The sequence below is a fragment of the Daucus carota genome, chromosome 4 (assembly GCF_001625215.2).
Source record: "Daucus carota subsp. sativus chromosome 4, DH1 v3.0, whole genome shotgun sequence".
Lineage (NCBI taxonomy): Eukaryota > Viridiplantae > Streptophyta > Magnoliopsida > Apiales > Apiaceae > Daucus > Daucus carota.
Genome location: NC_030384.2, coordinates 24,242,275 through 24,255,954, shown reverse-complemented (window position 1 = coordinate 24,255,954; position 13,680 = coordinate 24,242,275). Strand labels below are relative to the sequence as shown.

General features: G+C 36.2%; 1 protein-coding gene and 1 long non-coding RNA gene across 2 annotated transcripts; one reads left to right on the top strand and one right to left on the bottom strand.

Moving 5' to 3' along the window:
- Positions 1-1,710: 1,710 nt before the first annotated feature.
- On the bottom strand, positions 1,711-5,888 carry LOC108217817 (uncharacterized). The gene is made up of 2 exons (XM_017390706.2): positions 4,854-5,888; positions 1,711-4,247 (listed from the first exon to the last, which is right to left on the bottom strand). Exon 2 carries the CDS (start codon positions 4,224-4,226, stop codon positions 1,914-1,916), a length of 2,313 nt encoding a protein of 770 aa, XP_017246195.2. The 5' UTR covers positions 4,227-4,247; positions 4,854-5,888; the 3' UTR covers positions 1,711-1,913.
- A 2,024-nt stretch (positions 5,889-7,912) lies between these two features.
- On the top strand, positions 7,913-8,840 carry LOC135152429 (uncharacterized). The gene is made up of 2 exons (XR_010291588.1): positions 7,913-8,138; positions 8,448-8,840. It is a non-coding gene; the product is annotated as an uncharacterized LOC135152429 (long non-coding RNA).
- The last annotated feature ends 4,840 nt before the right edge of the window (positions 8,841-13,680 follow it).

Here is a 13,680-nt window from a genome sequence, read left to right as displayed (position 1 = left end):
ATTTTAATAATTAGTTCTGATATTTTTACGTTTGATAAATATTTTTTCACAATAATACTAATATGTATATCATATATCTTGCTTATTCAGTTTAAATTATATGTTAACATTATATTTCGAAAACCATAAATTCAACAAGGGTAACAAAAACCTTGCTTCATAAAAATTTAACATCCTATGATATTTGTACCACTACAAGAAAAGCGGCTAATTTCGACCGGTTATTTTCGACCGGACATTAATTTCGACCGTCAACGGTCGAACTTAATAAATTCGACCGGAACCAGTCGAAATTAAGGCCAGTCGAAATTAATAGGTCGAAAATAACCCTCCGACTTTTTCCCGCCCATGGGCTTGGTCGAAAATAATTGCCGGTCGAAAATATCCATGTGGCGGGAATTTTCCCGCACTTTGGTTTTTGAATATTTTAAGGGGTTTCTGGTTGAAAATAAACATTCGACCATATACGGTCGAAAATAGCTAATTTCGACCAGAAATGGGCGGTCGAAAATGACCGCTTTTCCTGTAGTGTACATTTAATCCTGTATATTACAAATGTGAAGCAAATGATAGTATAAAATAAAAAACAAGCACTTTATTAATAAGATATGATTAATCTATGTATATATATTATAGAATAAATATATGAAAATGTTAATTTTATGTAAATACATCTAATTAAGAGTGAAAAATGACCCACCAATCTCGAATTCACCACAGTATTAGTAAGTGAACGAATTAAGTCATGATGAGTTCCCAGTTGAATGTCTAATCCAATTTTATGATCAAATCTCTTATTCAAGTGACATGCAATTAGTTAATAGTATTGACTACATGCAAGGTTAATCATAATTCATAAATCATAGACTCTGCTACACATAAAATGTCAATAATCTCGTATATTAATTATTTCAATTAAATTAAACATGCTTTGAATATCCATAATAAAGATACAAATGAAAATCATAATAAGATCAAACAAGCAGCTAAATCTAAACCTCATATCACGATAAGAAACGAACCAAACCCGAAAATTCAAATTCCTCGGATTGAAATTAAAATCAAGTATCACTACAAGAAATTTCATTATCCCCAACGAAATATTTTGTTGGCAAATCAAGAAAATCCGTTGGTAAAAGAGATTCCTAACGGAATTCCTACTGAACTGGACCGTTGGAGTATACGTTGTTGGGAAGCACCTCGCCAACCGAATAAGGTGTCCGTTGCTAAGTTTAGCAACCGAGTAGTAACAATCTAGTAACAGAACTCTGTTTTGCAAAATAACAAAAGAAACACCACTCTGCCAACAAAATATTTGGTTGGCAATTCTAGCAACAAATGCCCAACGGAAAATCTGATGTTAAATATAGTAATTTAGCAACCGAGTAGTAACAATCAGGCAACAGACCTCTTTTTTGCAAAAATATTTGGTTGACAATTCTAGCAACAAATGCCTAACGGAAAATCTGATGTTAAATATGGTCAAAAAATTGTTAAATTTAATAACAGAAAACTAACAGACTGTTCCGGTTGTTAAATTTCCGTTAGTAGATATGACACCTTCTGTTGGCATGCATGCTCAAATACAGTACAAAATTTTCATTTTCTAAAATTGTACATTTTTAATGCAAAATAACAAATAACAAAAGTACTTTAACATATATAATAAACCACAATCTCCAAAATGAGGTAATATATATATAGTTGCCCGATAAATACTAACGGCATCCAAGTACCATATATCCAAAAGGAGCCTTCAATTACTAACTAGGCTTTTAAACTAGCTAATACTAATATGACCATAGCTAAATGATGTTCTCATTGCAGCACAACTGCTATATTAGTGTCTTACAATGAACATAGATTCACCATTCTAAATAATTAATATATACTAAATTCACCATTAAAATTGGTTACTCGTCAACATTCTCGCCATCTGAATCGCTATTCTCGCCATCTGAATCCATAGTTGGGGGCTGAAATACTTGGGCAGAAGTAGCCTTCATAATTTTGGCTATTTGATCCTCCATTGCTTTCATCTTATCCTTCATCGCATTTAGTTCTTCATGCAACTTCTGATTTTCTGCATCGGCACCAAAGGATGGACAACAAGGAATCTCTGGCTTATAAAAGAGAGATTGCGATGAACCAACTCCATACACCCTCTTTTTCTTGTCAACACCACCAGCTGCCTGAAGAAATATTTTGTTTCTATCAACAGGCTCTCCAGCTTTCTCATGCAGCTCACAAAGTTTCAGGAATGTTTCCTGCACCCGCCAACAATTTTTTTTTGTAATCCATAGTAATAGAACTAGACCGAAATCCTTAAAATTAAAAGAATACAACACGCAAAAGGGAGCTGATAGTGTTTTTTGTTTTTGTTTCTTGTCCAAACTATAACATGCTTTCGGATACTTTCGTGTCAATTCATCAATTGCTAACTCGGGTCTTCGACAAATCATTGCGATATCATCTCTTGCCTTCGAATTATCTTTGGTTTTACCTTCAATGGCCATGATAGTGTTGAAGATACTTTCAAAGACATTTTTCTCAATATGCATAACATCAAGATTATGTCTAATTGATAGTGTCCTCCAATATGGTAAATCCCAAAAGATGCTTCTTTTTTTCCATCCACAATTGTAAGTTTTAATGACTCTAGCATTGTGCTCTTCACTTCCCAATTCAGTAACTTTCATCAAACCAAGTGATTCTATTTCTTGAAACACATCTTCACCTGTTCGGACTGGTGGGGCAGATTCAGTGACTATCTTTCCCTTTGTAAACCAGTTTTTATTCTTTCGAAATGGATGATTGGCCGGTAAAAACTTTCGATGATTATCAAACCATGTAGTTTTTCCACCATGTGAAAGGCTATATGCATCATGATCATGAGCACAATGGGGACAAGCTAAATGACCAGCAGTTTTCCATCCAGACAACATTGAATAAGCAGGGAAGTCACTAACAGTCCACATCAAAGCAGCTCGCATACGAAAATTTTGTTTCAAAGAATTATCCCAAGTCTCCACACCAACTTCCCATAACATTCTCAACTCAGCAATCAATGGTTGAAGAAAAACATCTATCTTTTGTTTTGGATTTTTTGGTCCGGGCACAAGTACGGACAGAAATAAGTACTGTTCTTTTGAGCACATCCACGGAGGCAAATTGTATGGAGTTACTATAATTGGCCAAGAAGAATATGATTTACCAGTTGCACCAAATGGTTGAAACCCATCAGCAGAAAGTCCCAGTCTAACATTTCTCGTCTCTGAGGAAAATGAGGGATGTGCTCTATCAAATTGTTTCCACTCCTGCGAATCCGAACAATGACGCATCACACCTTCTTCTTCATCATGTTCAGCATGCCATCTCATATGCTTTGCTGTCGTAGGCGAAGCATATAACCTTTGCAATCTCGGTGCTAATGGAAAATAGATCATCCTTCTAACAGGCACTTTCTTTCTCTCCTTCTTGGCTTTGTTAAGTCTTGTTTTGTATCTCGCATGCGAACAAAATTTACAAGACTCCATGTTGATGTCTTCACCCCAGTATATCATGCATCCATTAACACAACAATCAATCTGCTCGGAAGGAAGCCCCAGTTCTTCCATGTACTTCTTCGTACTATAAAAGCTATCAAGAAACGTGTTATCTTCAGGCAAGATGCTTTTGAAGAACTGTGACGTCTGATCATAACATGTCTCTGACCAATGATGATCAGATTTCAAACACAACATCTGCGCCATGGCAGACAACTGAGATGTTTCACAACCTTCATATAATTCTCTCTCAGATGACTTTAGAATATCATATAACTTTTGTGCCTCTGCATTTGGAATCTCCGGATCAAAACTCGGACCAGCAGCATCCATCACCATATTGTACATTAGGTTGTCATCATCTCTTCCACCTTGGGAATTGGAGTAATATGTGGATGATTGTTCTCCACTTTGTCTAGCAACATATGGCTCTCCATGTCGATCCCACACATAATAATCTCTTACAAACCCTTTCTTCATTAAGTGCAGTTTCACCGTCTCTGCATTCCAGAATTTGCGATTCTCACACTTGAAACATGGACACTGAACATTTGTCCCATTCATGGACTCTTCTCGAGATATAACATATCGCATAAAATTTTCCAACCCATTTATAAAATCTCGAGTTAAATGTCCTCGACTATCCTTCCTTTGATACATCCAAACTCGATCATTGTTCATGTTGGACTTCTTATAAGTAACCTACAAAAATTCATAATTAAAATAATTATACATATACTTTCTTTTTAAAATCGAGCATGTAGTAAGACCCGTAAATGACTTTATCAATTAGAAAGTTTACAGTGCCTACGATAATCCAACAAACTCCTGACACAAGCAAGTAGTTTGAAAAACTACAAGAATACATCCTTAAGTGCATACTACGACTAGCTAGGATGTAAAAAAGCCGAGACCCTGCCTGACCATGCGCCAAAACCATACAAAAAGCAAACATAACACATCAAACAGTCATCCACAAAAACCAACAACGGCACAGCAGGGTCAAATCATGTGCAGACAGTCGTTTGCGCGCCTAACACACACTACCATTTGCGCGCCTAACAAATTTTTACAATACATCTCATTTTTGCCAACCAACTTTTCCGTTGGCAAGTCTAGAAATCGATTGGGAAAAAACAAATTTATAAGCCCATAGAAAATGGACCTCCAGGGTGTAGATAATGTTGAGATTTGCAAGCCAATTAGTAACAATGCATAATAATAAACAATATACTAATGTCAAGAAAATAATTAATAACGTTAATAAGCTCACAAAACATTAATTAGTGAAAATAAAGAAAAACAAACCTTAATATATTGCAAATAAATCGGCCTTCGATATATGTTAGAATGTTTGAGAAAAGGAGCTCTTGAATGTTTTTATCAGATGAGAAGAAGAAATGGATGGAAAGTAGCTTTGAAATTTTGTTCGTGAAGGTAGGTTGAGAAGGTAGGTCGCTCGTAATAAATGCAGTTATTACATTTACCAACAGACTAGCAACGGATATAACTTTTAACCGATCTGCATTTATAACGAATTAGTGACAGAATAGTGACGGAAACTATTTTGTAGTTTCCATTGGTATAGCGTTGGCATTTCGTTACAAATTAGTTGTTATTCTATTACTAGTTCGTAAACAAAAATTTGATGGCAATTCATTAGCATTTCTGTTGGCAGTTTGGCGCGGGCACTTTTGCCGCCGATTTTACCAACAAAATATTTCATTAGCAAATATCTGTCGGTTTTTTATTGGGCATCTGTTAGTATTGGGTTGGCTTCTCAAAATTTTTGATTCCGTTAGCAATTTGTTAGTAACGGCTAACAGAATGATATCTGTTGTTAAATTCTGTTGGCAAAATGAAGAATTCTTGTAGTGTATGTAGTTAAGTAGGCTATTTGGAACTCTCCTATGATTTTCTCTTCCTCTCTTTCTCTGCCTCGTTTTCTCTCCTCTCGAGCAACACAAACCTCTACCCTCACCCGTCTCTCTCTAATCTCGCCTCCACTAAGTCGCCACCGTCGGAGGTGGCGATGATTCATTTCATCAGCTGCAAAAACACACACACACAACATACACTCAAGGCCCAACAAATTCCCCTCTTTCTCCCTTCGTTTTCACACCACCACTGTAATTGTGGCGTCTCGGAACCCACACCGCCTGCCGCTTCATGCGGTCGCGGTGGCGCTCCGTCTTCTACGCTCGCTCATAACCCAGCCCCTCCATATTTTCTTTACAAAAGCTTGCACACTCAAAACCCTCGAATATCAATTTTTATCAAAACCCTAGCCTCCATTCTGTTGGTTAATCTCAAACATGTTTATGTTTATTTGTCTTAGTTACAGCATGCATGATTAGTTAGTTTCATTTGAGTAAGTCATATAGGAAGTGCTATTTTGTAGGACACGTAGACTCACGAAATAAATGGTCAGGTAGTTCAGTTTCTTTAGAAGTAGTTGGGAGTATGGCCTGATTTGTAGGCATGTCTCAGTAGTGCATTTCTTCTGTATTAGTATTGCTTTGCTTAATGAAAAACGCAGGTCTTTTGACAGGCAAACACTCTGAGTATTACTTCTATATTAAACAGTTTATTTATATATATTGTGTTTTAAAACAAGACATTTAAGGGTGTTGTTGGGCAGTAGCGTATGTGAGTAGCCTAAGTATATAGTCATTTTCTTTACTTCTGAACTAAACAAAAACAAAGCAAGCAAGTAACCAACCAACCTAACATATTTTTACTCCTACAGTAAAAATTTAAGTTGGGTAGGTGAAGATTCCTACTATGTATATCTCCAAAATCTTGGAACATTTATGATTCTATGACAATTATCACCATAAATTTAAACTATCTCTTATTTTTATAAAAGAAAATTAAAGGTAAAGTAATCTTACCTTGAAAGTGGTGTGCACCTTGGAATCAAAACTGATATCTGTCACTATAAATGACATCACTTGCTTTAAAGGAACTGATGTCTATACAAGCTACTCCCTCCGTCCCATTTTAGTTGTCACATTTCCTTTTTTGTTGGTCAAATTGACTAATTTTTGACCAAAGATTACAAGTCACTCTTTTATCATTTTAAAAAACTGAAAATTACATCTTAAAGTAGATTACAAGTTATTTTCGGTGACATGTTTTTTTTATTTTTTCAATTGATAAAATATTAATAAATTTCAGTCAAACTTTGGTCAATTTGACCGGCACAAAACCAAATGTGACAACTAAAATGGGACGGAGGGAGTATATAACATCAATTTTATTTATGTTTTTGATCAAATCTTAGGTTTGTGTACATGGGTTTGGTAAAGGAAATGTTATCTTTTTTGTTATGTAACATTGGTTTTTGTAAAGTTGTTGTCTAACGCGTAAGAATTGATGCATGTGTATATTATTTTTTTTAACATTAGTTGCCTGTGTAAATGATGTCTGTTAGCCTGTTGAAACAATTAATAATTTGAAAGTGGAGATACCCAAGATATTCCCAAACCAAGATCTAATCAACAAAAAAAACTACCAATCATCCAATTGTCAAATCAATGATCCAATTATCTACATCCATTCAATAAACCAACCAACATCAAGTTCTACACAATCACCTCATACAAAAATTGCACATTCATCTTATAATCCCCTTGACATCCAACCATAAAGAATTAGAAATCTAATCAAAAACATTTGCAAGTATGCGTATACAAGGATTACAAATAAAGATTACAAGATTAAAAAAAAAGTGAAATACAAGGATGAGATATAAGCACACCTTCATTCCAACCCATTTTAGATAGAAGTCTATGCCCTATATTATCAGCCCGTATCTTTGCACTGTTCGCAGCCTCTTAGACTGCCTTCTGTGCAATAACATCATTACAACCAGACATGAACATATTCAGCTCTTCGAGGGGAATACAATGATACAGGTGGGGGCATCTCATATTTTGACCGCTTATTGAGCAACCTTATTCATGTAAAACTCCATCATTGCCATGGGATCAGTAGATGCTGGATCAGTAGATGCTGGAGCAGTAGTAGATTCACCAGTAGATTCACCTACAGCCACCAAATATCCATCATAAATGTATATTTGTATATATAGATTTGTATTACACGATAAATCATGCACTTTGTATTTATTTTCAAGTGATAAGGCTATTTATGTTTAATGAAACTATAATATTCTCATTTTCCCAAAATATCATGCCTGGGAATTTCGTGACAAGTCAAAAGCATGGCGAGTCGCTATCTCGATTAAGCTAAATTACCAAAACAAAAAAAACAATGTTTAGATTGCAACATCATTCAAATTGCAACAACCAAAATAAGTCCGTAGTTGGGGTCATTGTTTTTGAGTCGCTCGGGCTGGTCAACTAGACAGATGTAAGCATTTTGGCCCTACTTATGACAGATTGATCGACTCGGTCGACTAGAGTTTACTTTCAAAATGAAAACGAAAGCCCACTTGCATAAATCATAAAACCCATATAATCCAGTTGTATTAAAACCTAAAAACCAAAGCCTATCAGCCTTCAGTGGTCTCCAAGCCCGTCCGAGTCAATGTTACTTCGATTTCCTTCGGTCTATTCTTCCCTCTAGGTAAACTCTTCATCCTCTCCTCTTACACACATGCACACACACACTTATATACACACAAACACACAAACACAGTTATATATACACACACAAACACTTACACAGTTACATTAGCTTTATTTAATTTGTTATTACTTACAAGTTATGCACCCTGTTATAATTACTTAGACTTACGCACACTATTATTACACACACTTGCACCCTCTATACTAAATAGTCACTAAGCTACTTGCTGTTAATTATACTAGCAGTAGGCATTGTTTAATGCTAGTGCGCGCACACACAATTACATTAGCTTTGTTTAATCTGCAGAATGGCTGATGCATAGGTTTATGACCCGTCTGAGGACCCCGAAAGGAAGGCCAAATCTACTGATCCGCCATGGAAATATGGAAATTAAGTTGGAAATTGCTATATCAGATTGCATGTTAACATTATTTTCTTCTCTTCTCTAGTTTTGTTTCAATTCTCTCATGATCTTTATCTTCGTAGGTTTAGGTCTTTAAGATCTCCTATAAGTATAAATAAGAGAAAAGGAGAAAAGGAATAGTTAGAAGTGAGATGGAAGTTTAAACACTAGTCTCGACTAGTCACGACTCGACTTGCGGAAAGTCCGGTCGACTGTAACAATCATGGTCTGGGTCCTGTAACCCGAACTTATCAAACATATCAATTACTTAGTATTTATATACGTTTTGTTTTGTATTATACTAACTTATATCTCTTCCTTTTTTTCTTTATTTGTTACTTTATAATCAAAATTTCAGAATACTTACGAACTTAGAATCAGGAATTAATAGATCCCTGATATAGATTTAATTCATGTGTATCAGAACTTTGGGAAAGTAGCTCAGAGAACATTGTCATTCTTTCAATATACAGCCAAACTTGTTAATCAGAGAATAGGTTACAGAACATTTACACTTAAGAGTGTAAACCAGTAAAAACAAATCCTTGCATGCTCTAAAATAAAATTATATTTCTTAAGGAGCAATAAAATATTAAGAGAAACCCCAAAATCCCACCTCAAACTCACATATAAATTAATAGATAACTCACAAGAAACTCAAAAAAAAAAAACAAATCTAAACTACAGGTACAACAACATATATATTCCTCTGTCCAGTTCAATCATAATTGGACTTCCAAGAATTCTTTCAAATAATACCTGCTCCCGGACGTCGTCACTTCAAGAAGCAAGAAGTCACACAAAAATTGGAATGGCACCAACACTACAAGAAAAACGCAATCAGACAACACTCATCAGACAACGCTCGGTTGAAAAAGTATTGCATGAAAACGACAAACAGTTAATTCTCAGATTTCAGAAAGTATTGTCACAACCTTGCTATGCTCATATGTACCAGATGCTAAATTTGTCAGAGCCCAAGGAGCCTCAAACTAAAAGATATCCAAGATTGTACCAGGTGCGTTTGATATCCAAGTAGGCAAGTTAATAACTACATAGGAAAACCCTAATTAAAAAATTTAAAAATTCAGGTCTAAATTGAAACCCCCAATTTAAATATTAGGATTTAAAGCTTCGACGGTTTAAACTTTGATCTTCGACTTGAGCTATAAACTCCAACTTGAGCTTGCCCAATTTAACCTCCGACCTTTCCTATGTTTATGATTTTTGTGTTGCTTGCCTATGTGTTGGTGCTATCTACAGGGAGACGAAGATTGACAGAGTGTAAAGAGAGATATCCGAGAGGAAAGGCGGAGAGAGAGGACCGAGAGAGAGAAATATGACATGAGATAGAAGGGAGGATAAAAGATGTTGTTTTTTTTTATAGAAAGGAATCAATTCATTAAATAAAAGTCATACGGCATCTATAATTACAAACGAAATCGGACAGACGCCGAAGATTATCGTTGTTGAATCCTTCCTTCTTCGAGAGGCAACTAAGCGATATGAAGATGATTTGAATATATGTACTTATTTTCACCAGATTGGTTTTTACCTGACTATTCTATAGATGCAAACCCCTGATAACCTTCAAATAAAAATCTTGCCGATCTATAACCTCGTTCATGAAGAATATCAAAACACCACAACAAAACAAACCAACTCTCACAAGAAGGAGAGGTTAACAAAACACAAATAAATTACGAACTTATTGAAATGAGAATAAGATTTACAAAAAAAACAGAAAAAAAAAGAATTGGGGCTTTCCACCGGTAAATAACGATGAAAGCCCCCTCAAGAATCTTTAATGGAGGCTAGGGTTTGGGAGGGAGAGGGGGTGAGCGACACTTCTGATCTCTGTTTGTTATAATCTCAGGATAAAAGATGTTGTTGATGCTCTAGTGGTAATAAGACCAAGAAGAAGAGGAAGGGGCCTATGAGCGGAAAACCGGCCACCGCACTCGTCATGCAAGTTTTTGAATATATGGGGCCATTTGGTTAGCTTCAAAGAAGTGACTTCTTGCTTAAAAAAGTGGAGTAAAAGTGAGAACTAAATTAACACTTATAAGTTGTTAAAGTTTTTGGAAAATAAGTAGAAGTGGGTAAAGAAAGCTAGCATTTTGTACTTCCAACTTCTTTCTCACGACTTCTTAGAAGTACTTCTTACCTTCTTACACAAACGGGATTCAAACTCTGATTTAAGAGTCTGAGCCTTCGCTTTCTTTACTTTGTCTGCACCCAAGTCACTGTTTTGATCTCTTCCCACGCTTCCTTGGCATTCTTTTTCTCTGCAATCGACAAACGTAAGTCCTCAGCAATACCTTGATAAATTATGGCCAATGCTCTCTTGTCAACCTTGTCTTCAACAACCGTCTTGGGATCTGTAGGTTCTATAGCCTAGCTCCCACACGCCATGGGCTTGCATAAAGACCCGCATTTTCATAGACCATGCTGTGTAGTTTGTCTTTGTAAGCCTCGGATACCAGATATAGGGTGTAAACAATAATAGAGAAACAAAATGACTAAGCTGACTGCTCAAACTGATATTACTGAAATGAAGAAAAACTAAACTTCAAAGAGCTAATGTCAAGTACATGCAGAAAGGATTTAAATACTAAACTGTCCAAGACAAACCAGGAACTACATACCTGATTTATCTCCACAACTGTTTTATCTCCACTACTTTCCTAGATAAACAAAACAACTACTACCTATTCTAGCTGCATACAAACATGTATACTGCTAACTTATTCAAACTAAACACACGGAAATAACTAAGTAAATAATCACGTTTAGATTAATTAATAAATCCAACAAACTCCCCCTTAATCTAAAAGTGATTAAGATACTTGACTCCCAACAGATCACGCATCTTTTCAAATTTAACAAGGGCAGAGGCTTGATTAGAACATCTGCTCGCTGCAATTCAGTACACACATGCTTGAGGATGATGGTGCCCTTCTCCACACACTCTCGGATAAAATGATAACGCACATCTATGTGCTTGTTGCGACCATGAAGTACTGGATTTCTAGCCAAATCAATAGCAGACTTATTATCGATATATATCGATCACAACTGGACCAGCTTTGACATCCTTAATTTGACTCAATAAACTATACAACCATATTCCTTGACATGCTGCAAAAGTAGCAGCCATGAACTCAGCTTCACATGATGATAATGTCACACATCTTTGCTTCTGAGATACCCATGTGATCAACGATTCATCCGAATAAAATGACATGCCACCTGTGCTTTTCCTGTCCATAACATCTCCTGCAAGGTCGCTATCCGAGAATCCATACAACATATAATCTCCTCGACCTTTGGTAAACCAAACCATAATTCATTGTTCCCTTAAAATACCTCATAATCCTCTTAACAGCATTTTTTTGTAGGCTTAATGACCTTTTAGCCCTTGAAGTTTGGGTGGAAGTTCCGATGCGGCCTCGAAGTTTAAAAACGTTCCTTTCGATCCTCAAAGTATCTTTGTCGTACCTTTTAGCCCTTATGGCGTATACCGGTAGATAACGGGGTGGACAAAGTTGACATTTCACACGTGAGGGTTAAAAGGGGCATTAAACATTAAGGGTTAAAAGGAACATCTAATGTATTTTAATGTATTCTAGGGGTTAAAAGGAACGAGATGTATACTTTAAGGCTTAAAAGGTACGCCCAAACTTTACCCCGAATATGAATTGTCAAGTTTATCCCCCAATTTATACCGGTATTTTTAAAAAGGGCTAAAAGGTACGACAAAGATACTTCGAGGGTCGAAAGGTACGTTTTTAAACTTCGAGGCCGCATCGGAACTTCCACCCATACTTCGAGGGCTAAAAGGTCATTAAGCCTTTTTTGTAACATAGTAGGCCTCTCCATGAATCTGCTCACCACACCAACTGCATACGCAATATCTGGGCGTGTATGTACCAAATACCTCAAATCACCCACCATACATTTAAATTCTGTAGAATTAACTGGCTTCCCTTTTTCATCCTTATGCATATGAATTTTTGGCTCCATCGGAAACTTTACTAGGTTACAATCGGACAAACCAGCCTTCTCGAGTATCTTCTTTGCATAAGCCACCTGTTTTAATTCGATATAGCCCTTTCCTTGATCAACTTTTATGCCAAGATAATAACTTAACTTCCCCAAGTCTGACATCTCAAATTCTTTACCCATCTGCATTTTGAACTTAACAATATTGCCTACATTTGTACATGTAATAATTAAGTCATCGACATAAACGCCTATGATCAATGACTCCTCTCCTTCTTTCTTCGTGTACACAGCATGTTCTAATGGACATTTGATAAATCCAAGCTTCTCGAGACATTTATTTAACTGAGTATACCAAGCTCGTGGAGCTTCTCAGTCCATACAAAGCCTTGAATAACCTGTAAACTTTTCGCTCTTGTCCTTTCTTCACATAGCCTTCCGGATGATTCACGTATACCTCTTCATAAAGTGTTCCATTTAGGAAATCTGACTTAATTACGTCTAAATGATGAACTTCCCAAGAATTTTTAGCTGCCAGTGCTAACAATATACGTACTGTACGTTTCCATCCTTGTTACTGGAGCAAAGACCTCTTAAAAATCAATGCCATATTTTTGCACATACCCTTTTTCGACTAGCCTCGCCTTGTGCTTCAAAATGTTACCAGCTGTGTCTCTTTTCACTTTGTATACCCACTTCAAGTCAATTGCCTTGTGACCTGACGGCAAATCTGTTAATTCCCAAGTCTTATTTCGCTCAATTGCTTCAATTTCACAATCCATGGCATGCTTCCAACAATTTTCTTTAATTGCTTGACTGTAACTAACTGGTTCATCGATACTAACCAGTAGCAATTCATCAGCTAACTCTTCATCTAGTGCTATCTCCTCAGTTTCATTGTAAGTGTCATTGAGGAGCCTGAAATTCCGTGGTGGTTCACTTCCATCATATGTACCTTCTAGTGTAATGTGATCACCAGTTGTATTTGTAGACTGAGGAGTTGATAAATAATTTTGATGCTCCTCACTACCTTCCATCGCATCAAGCTGAGAACTTTCTTCACTAGATGTCACCTCGTCTTGAGTTTCCGTAAACTGAACACCTGCTACAACAAAATATGAGTTTGTGTTT